This window comes from Euphorbia lathyris, chromosome 2, assembly GCF_963576675.1.
Source record: "Euphorbia lathyris chromosome 2, ddEupLath1.1, whole genome shotgun sequence".
NCBI classification, from domain to species: Eukaryota; Viridiplantae; Streptophyta; class Magnoliopsida; order Malpighiales; family Euphorbiaceae; genus Euphorbia; species Euphorbia lathyris.
In genome coordinates, this window is record NC_088911.1 from 137,551,600 (window position 1) to 137,561,750 (window position 10,151).

The 10,151-nt window shown below is 29.5% G+C and overlaps 1 protein-coding gene across 1 annotated transcript; it reads left to right on the forward strand.

Moving 5' to 3' along the window:
* Positions 1 to 603: 603 nt before the first annotated feature.
* LOC136220073 (GDSL esterase/lipase At4g16230-like) lies at positions 604 to 9,835 on the forward strand. Its single transcript, XM_066007764.1, has 5 exons — positions 604 to 892; positions 962 to 1,092; positions 6,237 to 6,482; positions 7,546 to 7,801; positions 9,108 to 9,835. The coding sequence occupies exons 1-5, from the start codon at positions 649 to 651 to the stop codon at positions 9,329 to 9,331; spliced, it is 1,101 nt and encodes a 366-aa protein (XP_065863836.1). The 5' UTR covers positions 604 to 648; the 3' UTR covers positions 9,332 to 9,835.
* Positions 9,836 to 10,151: the final 316 nt, after the last annotated feature.

Genomic DNA, 10,151 nt, shown 5'->3' on the forward strand with positions numbered 1-10,151 from the left:
GTGACTTTTCTTTCCACGAGAAATCAGATACAAAGTTGAATTACTTTTGGTATTGCTTTCTCATACCCGAAAAGCAGTTTTCATAACTTTCCCACTAAAAACAACATTTTGTAAATGCAAAATTGCTTTGCTTAAAAGCAAGGAAAAACCGCTTTCAGGAAAAGCTACAATTTGTAGCTTTTTGGGAAAATAGCTCTCACAGTTTATCTAAAAAAGTTTATGATATATTTTTTATTGACTTTTAATTTTTTTTATCATGCACCTACCAAACAATTATTAGCTTTCTCGCTTAACACTTTTCTCCACAACACCTCACAAGACTTTCTCGCACAGAAGGTGCTTTTGGCAACAACAATATTAAATTGGTCCTAAAAATTTAACTTTTGCAACATTATTTGCGTGTAATTAACTCGCTAACGAGACACTAAGTTTAAGAAGACAATCAGTTTTTCAGATCAAGTTCGAAGCTACTTGGCATATATATTAAGTCATTATATTGACCAAATTTATTTCTTTAGTCACATAAATTCATTACTTATCAATAATAGTTGGTAGTTAAAAAAGTATGGGGAAATGAATCAAAATTAAATTTCATCTATATATATAAATATAGTATCATATATCACCTCATTCCATTTCTTACCTATTATGAATATGTGTAGCAAAAGTATAGCTTTAGGAGCATTATTAATAACGGTCTTAGAAATGCTAAAACTCTGCGTTGCAATCCAAAATATACCTGCTAATTTCGTATTCGGTGACTCCTTAGTCGATGTGGGAAATAATAACTATATAATATCACTCTCCAAAGCCGATTTTGCTCCGAACGGAATTGATTTCGGAAAACCCACCGGCCGGTATACTAATGGAAGAACCATTGTTGATATTATAGGCAAGTTTTTTAATTTATTTTTATTTTTATTTATCTTTCTTCTTTGTTTGATTGAAGTTTTTTTTACAGGGCAGAAGATTGGTCTGAAAGATTTTACGCCTCCTTATTTGGCTCCGACGACGGCCGGAGATACGGTTTTAAGAGGGGTTAATTATGCTTCCGGTGGTGGTGGAATTCTTATTCCTACTGGGAAAGTTTTTGTAAGTTTTATAATTTTAATTTCGGCTGTAGAAGCGAGTAGTAGGAATAACGTTGGATCGGGTACTTTTGGGTATCCGTCTTGATTTGATTCTTGTGATAAGAAACGTGGTAGAGCGGGAACAAAATATTTGGGAGTTAATGGATGAAAATGTGTTAAAAAATTATACGTTTTTCTCTTTAGCGATGGAAACTGTCGTCGGTAATTTTAATATATATTTTTTTATTTAAACATCAAAGAACGACATTTAACCTATTTTAGATAAAATTCTAATTGATTTGTTAATTCTTGCCGCATAATACAATTTTTAATATGTGACATGTATAGATGATAAATTTTTTTAATTTTTTTTTTCATATAAACCTAAAAAGTGGATAAACAAGAAAAACAATTTTTTTATTTTTCCATATATTAGGTCTATTTGGAAAAAATAATTGCTATGTATATATGGTACGTCTCAAAAATTGTCATTTATAAAAAAAATAACAAAACAGTTAATTTTGCATTCAAATGGATTAAATGTTACCTATACGAATGTAGCAGGAGTCAAATATTACCGAATAATGCTACAAGAGATAAATAACAAAATTTTAGATCGTCATACATAAGCTAAATAAAGATCTAAAGTAAATGTTAAATTTTCCATCAAGAAAAGTGAAAAGATTAATTTTACCGTTATCATATAAAATAGGGATAAGGTGTAAAAATACACCTAACGTTTAGGGCCATAAGCAACTTTATTCCTAATGTCTAAAATAGTGCAATTTTACCCATAATTTTAGGGGTTAAGAGCAATTTTACTCCTAACATCGACAAGTTGGATCATTTTCAGACATTATTATAAAACACAGATATTGCGTTCCTTATTCTGCACCAATTGTCATCAGTTTGTTTTAAAAAAAAATAATTTTTCTGTGATTTAATAATAGAATTTGAGATTAATATTCATAAATTCGGTAAAGTATTTTGAAATTTTTTTGTCCAACTCGTACACAAGACAGTATATTTTTTTTAAAAAAATCACGTCTAATCATATGTTTATGATCTGTTACTAATTAGTGATAAAATGACTCACATGTAAAGTGTAGATAACAAAATTCATAACCGATAAAACAGTTTAATAAATTATTTCTCAAATTGATCAAACTTGACAACATTAGGTGTAAAATTGCTCTTGACTGCCAACATTATAAGTAAAATTTCACAATTTTAAACTTTAAGAATAAAATTACTTCTAACTGTAAATATTAAGCCCCTGTAAAATACCCAATTTTATTTCTATAAATTAATTTCAACTTCGCCCTTGGGATTAAATTTTTTATTAAATTTCATCCTGTCTTAAATAAATGTTGACAAAAATTAAAAATTGACTCTTATCCCTAAAATTAATATCCTTCAATTAAACATTTATTATATTTTCTCAAAAAAAAAACATTATTCTATAGAATTAAACCTGAATCATGAATTCAACAGTAAAATGAAATCAATTGAGATTTCAATTTGGAATTTTTCTTTCCAGTTGTATCCTCATTTGGTGAGAAGAATTACCTTTCCACCTCCCTCAAAACGACATAGCTTTAATAAGACATATCCTTTCTATTTCAGGATTTTATAGAGTAGGTATACACGTGTTACAAATGCATTCACACCATAATGTTGGATAAATTACACCAATGGCCGCTAAACTTTATCTATTATCATTATCATACTGAACTTTATACTTTTTAACACCCGTAGTCACTCAATTCCTCAAAACGATCGTTGACGGTCTCAAAATAAAAAAATTTGAAAAGTTAATAATACTCTAAGGAACTTTAATTCTTGAAAATTTTCGTTGTGAGGTCATTTAGGTATTGTTTGGTTAGGAAAGAGAGTTAATTTTTAGAGAGAGAAAGTTCCAAAAAGGGTGATTTTGAAAAATAAAAAATGTAGTTTCATAGTAAATGTCTCTCTGAACAACTTTAATTCTTGAATATTTTCATTTTAAGGTCGTTAACGGTTATTTTGAGAAGTTAGTTAAAATTGAGTGGCCACCGGTGTTAAAAATTATAAAGTTCAGTGACCATACCGTTAAAAATTGAAGTTTAGTGACAACAACATTTTAAAATGGATAAAATTCAGTGGCCATGAATATATAAATTTGTTTTGGACTCTAAAATCTCAATGAGTACCAGTTAAACGTATTTTTTTTTTAATATTTTGTACGATTTTTCAATTTGAAATTCATTAAGTACCATTTAGATGGATTCTCTTCTAATTAAAGATTTATGTGTATACTAAAATTCGAATTCGAAATCTAACTTAAACGACTTGAAATCATTAACCTCATAAGCCAACTTTAATTGGTATAGTATAAATTTATTTAGTAAGCAACTCACTAAATAAATACTATTAGTGGATTCAATATTATTTATATATGAGATAAAATATCAAAAAATAGATTTAAATTTTTTTTTGGAAAAGTTTCAATTTCACATATGAAATATGATCAATATAAGCTTAATGTTTATAAAAGAGTACCAATTTAGGCTTCGATAATAGAACGTGACACGTCATTCATATTCCTTCGTAAAGTTCTGTCAGCTGTATATGGAGAGAGAAATCAAAACTTAACTAAGTAATATGAATGATATGTCATGTTTCATTATCAATGCCTAGATTGATACTCTTTTTTATAAACGTTAAAACTAAATTTGTGATATTTTATATGTAGAGCTTAAATTGATGTTTCTATGAAAACTTTAAGTCTATTTTGATAACTTATCTTTTTATATATGTATCAAATCAATAATTTGATGACACATTATAACTTTTAGAATTTAAAATCAAGATTTAAATTTTTACATAAGTAAGTTAATTGGCATACCACTCATTTAGCTCATCAAATTAAAACTTCAAAGTCAATTAGGAACTTAAACTATACAAAATCATCAACCAGATCCCTTAACAAAGCAAAACCATCATTTTAGTCCACAACCTAAGCAAAAATCATCAATTGAGTCTTTATCGAAAATCATTCGGTTGAACAGTTTCAGATTCTCTTCCCAAACCTATTTTAAGTCATCACATAAATCATTACAGTCCATATCAAATAGTCACAATTTCTGAGTTTAGGATAGAATAATAACTCAATTAATAATTTTTTCTTAGTTTAGAAACCTAATTAATCATTTTAATAGTTTAAGGTTGCAATTGATTCTGAAATTTTAGTTCAAGGTTCAAATGAATAGGTTGTACACCCTTGAGTCTTATTTGTGATTACATTATAAACAGATTCCATATCAATGACTACTCTTATCGCCAAATGTTTTTCAAACAGGTTGGTTTTGATGGCTTTCTCAGGTTGCCTTCCAAACTCGAGGAATTTCTCTTCTAATTTTGATTTTTGGTTAACATAGAAGATATATTAGTTTTTTTTTTTTGTTTTTTTTCGAAATTAGATGTTAGATACAAAATTGCAACAAGATAGGTGGAAGCTTTGCTCTAGCTTCACCAAGAAAAGGGACAATATGTAGAGCACAAGGATGTGGAATCGAGCAATATAAATATATAATACTAGACTCAGGTTTTAATGTCAAGCTTGGTGGTTTTGAATTAGCAAGAATAGTAGGGTAGATTAAGAAGTTGAGTCACTTGCCATGAGAATATGGAAAAACATGTTGAGATAATACAGGTAAGATGTCCACAACTTACTTTGCTTACCTTGGAGATTTCTATAGGAAAAAGGGCTAGGGACTCGACTAGACCCATATCTGAATGAATGTTGTAGAGTCAATGTGGAAACTTTATAGAGATGTAAAACCTGTCTACTATCTTTGGTTGCTAATAAATCTTAAGAGAATAAACAAATTCATATATAGTTAAAGAAATAGGAATTATCTAGAAAGCCATATATAGTTAAACAGAACTTATAGTTATTATTTTTTATTGTAAAATAAAATGGTTTATTATAACAATAAAGCCATAATCTGGAAATAGGAATTATCTAAGTAGAAAAAAAAGCAAATCAAGCAATTTTTTTCAAAAGAATGAGTACTTAAATTGAAGTGAATATTAAAAGAAAAAACAAGTTATGTTTTGGTTTCTTTAATATAATTACAATCTTTTCATTAAAAAAAAAAGTGATAATCAAATTTTCTAAAGAAATTAACTAATTAGATAAAAAGAAAATGTTAAATTTGATTTTAAAGCTTTTTAAAAGGATGTTAATTTTATTTTTTTAATGAAAAAATTGAACGTGTTCATTTGACAATTATTTGATTATCATATTGGATCTTCTAAAGAAGTTTATTGATAAACTGAATCAGTTTCGTATATTTTTAGTTGGTTATTTATAACTATATTAGTAACACAATGAATATTTTAGACAATTTGATAAAAAAAAAATTATAAACACACTAAATCAACATTTTATATGGGGTAAACTTTTTTTTTATGAAAGTTAGGACGATGTGGAGCGAGATTGTAGACATCCCGACTAATTGTTAGCTTTTCAATTGTTTTTTGATACATATGTTAGTAACACATTAAATATTTTAGACATATTTGATATTTGTTTCGATGTGACAATTAAATAATAGTAAACCATTATTTTTAAACTGTCGGTAAATTAACAGTAAATTTGATTTTATTTGCAAATTTTGAAGATAAATTTATACTATTTCGTACCATTAGAATCAAATCTACAATTCTCGAAAACATTAAGATCAAATTTGACCCTTATCTTTTAAATAAACAAAAAAACTCATTCTAGAATTCTATTTCGATGAGCCACTAACTTAGTCAACATTACAGATGCTAATGATGATTAGCTAAAATAATTAGGTATCATGTTAGTACGAATAGGATTTTGATTATTATTTATATAATTATTATTAGTCATTGATATTTATTTTAGTAAATGTAAAATTGCTACGTACTATTCATTAATGATTTATACTTATAGTTGTCAATTATGTATTTTTAGTAATATTTATTATTTTATTTGTTAAAATGATTATGTTTTTTAAATACCCGAAACAAAGTGAGGGTTCCGTCCTAGTTTATTATTAAATCTCAAAGCAATTATTTACCTATTTATTTATATTTATTTCATTTTGAAATCTAACTACCATTAATTTATTTTTATAATGTTTTTATGAATAGGGTGGACGAATTTTCTTGGATGCACAACTTGATAACTTTGAGAAAACCAAGGAAGAGATAATTTCACACATGGGTGCTCCTGCAACTTTGGATTTGTTGCAAAATGCTCTTTTTTCTGTCACAATTGGCTCGAATGATTTCATTAATAACTATTTGACCCCAGTACTTTCAATTCCTGAGCAAAAGCTCGTACCTCCGGAAGTTTTTGTGGGCAGCATGATTTCAAGATTTCGACTGCAACTTACGGTAATTCAATTGCATTTATTTGGATAAAATCATAAATTTCGTGTTTCGGGTTTGTTAGCGAATCAAACAAGTTTAAAATTAGCAGTTTATAGAGTGATTTTACTATGATCTCGAACCACATTGGTTCTGGATCGTTCAGATTAGGCCACATCAGCAATGATGTTGATGTGGCGCAATTGGAGTTATCTCATACTATTGTAGTCCGGGACTATTATAGAAATTTTCTATTTTATAATAAGTTAGTCTAATGGAGGAGTCAAAATCCTAAATCTAGGAATGCAATTGCACATCCCTCCGGACGACCTCTAAACACCTTTCTCGAGGTGGGTTCAGGTAGCTGGGTGCAATGGTTCCAGTGCACCCCTAATTCTGTCAGTGACTCGCTCCATGAGCATTGAAAAGTGTCATATGACGACTATGTATATTGATAACCGTTTTAAGGTTGATATGAATGGTTAAGAGTTTTATCTCGTTTAAACTACAAATTTCGAGTTTAGATCCTAGTATTCACCATTGATTTTAATTGAGAAAATATCCCACCTAAAAAATGTTTGGCTAACCTCGAACTGATTAATCAGATTAATTATTAAAAATACATAAAATTTATTTTGAAACTATTGCTCGAGTTTGAGATAAGAGAGAGAGAGGGAGGGGATCACGAGGCATTTGTGGATCCATCGATTCCCTCGCGCATTCAGCATTCCATCTGAGGAGAGACTTATTCAGTATAATAAGGGGTTATATTAATCACTCATCACTTTGAATATATTTCTCAAAATAATGTTTTTTTAAGAAAATTGCTTTAGTAGTGCCGACTAAATTTTTTCCAAATTTAGTGTTTAAAACACCAGTTTCAAAACTGAAGAACCTGATGATTGAATCGCTGAGTTCAGTGACATGTTTTAAACATGAGTATAAGTTGGTTAAACAACTATTACAACTTTTTCAATTGCAGTAGCATACACTGAACCGATTCTTCACTTCTACATCCAGTGTCCTCAACACGATTCATTTTGATTGAATTGCTAGAAAAACGAACTAAGGTTGTGAGTTTTTTTTACAGAGACTTTACAATTTGGGAGCTAGAAAGATTGTTGTGGTAAATGTTGGTCCAATTGGGTGTATACCATTTGAGAGGGACACAAACCCATCTGCAGGAATCGATTGTGTGAGTTTTCCGAATCAGATGGTTCAGTTATACAACAAAGAGTTGAAAACCCTTGTCGCCGAGCTCCAGACAAGGCTCACCGGATCAAATCTCATTTACGCCGATGTTTATCACATTGTTGATGACATACTACAAAATTACAAGTCATATGGTAAGCATCGTAGATAATCTAAAACTACGTATTTTTTGTCCTATTGTGTCTATATGTAAATGTATCTGGTTAATCGGAACCTAACACATCGGTATATGGTCTTGATGTGTTACATTTTGATTGACCCGGTCTACATGAATCCAAACCATGCTAGAATTTTTATTGTTAGAGAAATTCTAACGTGATTCGAGTATATATGTGCTATGTGAATAAGAATATGACATGTAGGCATATAGTGCTGACATGTCACATTTTGATTGATCATGTCTATTTGGATTAAGGGCATGTTGGAATTTTTACTCTTGAGAAATTATACTATGGTCGGATCTAAGTACGTACGATCAATTAGAACTTAACACTTCAGCATATAGCGCTAGCGTGTTACATTTCGATTGGAACTTAACACTTCAGCATATAGCGCTAGCGTGTTACATTTCGATTGCACGGGTCCACTTGGATGTGGACCACGTTAGAAATTTCACTTATGAGAAATTGTTCTATGGTCTGAGTCCAAGTGGCGACGTACAGTGTTGACATATCATATTCTGATTGGCTGCATTCATTAGGATTCGAACCATGCTAGAAAATCTTAAATTTTCTAATGTGGTGCGGGTCTAAATGTCTCCGGCCAATCAAAATCTAACATGTGAATATATAATGGAGCATTGCGGGTCTAAATACACCCGACGAATACAATGGAACGTTTATTATTGTTTGATTTTAACTATACACTTAACATTTTGGATATATGTTCTTTTCCCAAAGTTATGAGACCAGAACCGAACTAGATAGGTCCGACCTTGAATTGACTAGGCTTTCAGTTCGGGTCATATTGAGTTTATTAATCTTCAACAATCTGGTAAGGCTAAGGTCAATTCGGTTTTTATTTTTTAAAAAATAATTAAAAAAAGGTAAAATAAAATAAAATAAAACTCATTACTTTTGAAATTTTTTGGATCTTAAATCTCATTATTTTCATAATTTACTCGTTTTTCTCTTTCTATCTAAATAATGAAAAGCTCAACTTTAAAATACTAATAGTTTGATGCGGAAATTATTGTAATCAGATTGTAACATAGTAGTGATGAATCCATATAACTTATTAGGTTATGGTCGGAAAAAAAAAACAATTATGATTTTCAAATAATGTATAATTGGTTTATAATTTTAATTAACTATATATATATTATTTATTACATCATTTGATTCGATCAACCCGAATCAATTGCTTGAACCAAGTGACCCATAACTCAACTATAAATTTGGATCTGGTTCTGAAAACACGGTCTTTTTCCATATTTTGCAGGATTTGAAAATCCAAATTCTTCATGCTGCTATGGTGCCGGGAGATTCGGTGGACTAATTCCTTGCGGTCCTAAATCTAAAGTTTGTCCAGACAGATCAAAATATGTTTTTTGGGATCCATATCATCCCTCTGACGCCGCAAATATTATTGTCGCCGATCGTCTAATGAACGGCGACTTGAACGACATTTCTCCAATCAACATCTCTCAACTATTGAGAACTTAATAATATGGTTTTTGAAGCACAAAATAACTTATTATTCTAGAAAAGGTCAAATCGGATCCTACATTTACGTTGCAGTTTAATTTAAGGGGAAAGTATAAAAACAAATCTTGTGATTCGACCGATTTGCAAAGACAATCTACGTGGTTTAAAAGTTTGCAAACATTTATCTATGTTTTTTACTGTTTACAAATTCAGTCATTCCTTCAAAAATTATTGTTGTGATTATTTACTTCAAAACAAACAATTTGGAGCAATTAAAAAGAATGAATTTACAAATTATCCAAAATTCAAGATCTAACTTGATAAATTAGCTAAACCACAAGTATTGTTTGATTAAAATATTGACTAACATATCCTTAAACTACAAATTTTTAAACCACGAAAACTGTTTTGCGAATCGGTCAACACAAAATTTATTTTTTACTTTTCCCTTAATTTAATCCGACATTAATTTATATACTAAGTATAGAATTTGTCATTTAGCCAAATTAGTTTAATGAGTGTTGCCGTTAATTTTTTATGTTAACATTTATTGTGTAACCAAAATAAATAATAAAAAAGTTGTTATTTTTTTCCGAAAAGAATGCAATTAATAAGCCTTTATCGGGCAATTAAAGTTAAGTACAGATTGTAAAAAAGATGGAACAATATCAAAAAACATGAGACAAGGATAAAAACGAGAGGACTTCGCTAAAGAGTGAGCCACCTCATTCGCTTATCGCCTTACAAAACAAACAGAATAATTGTTGTTAAGAAGAAGAGAGCGACAACAAGACACCAACGAACCAAATTCCGATACATCGTCAGTTTAAATTTTAGT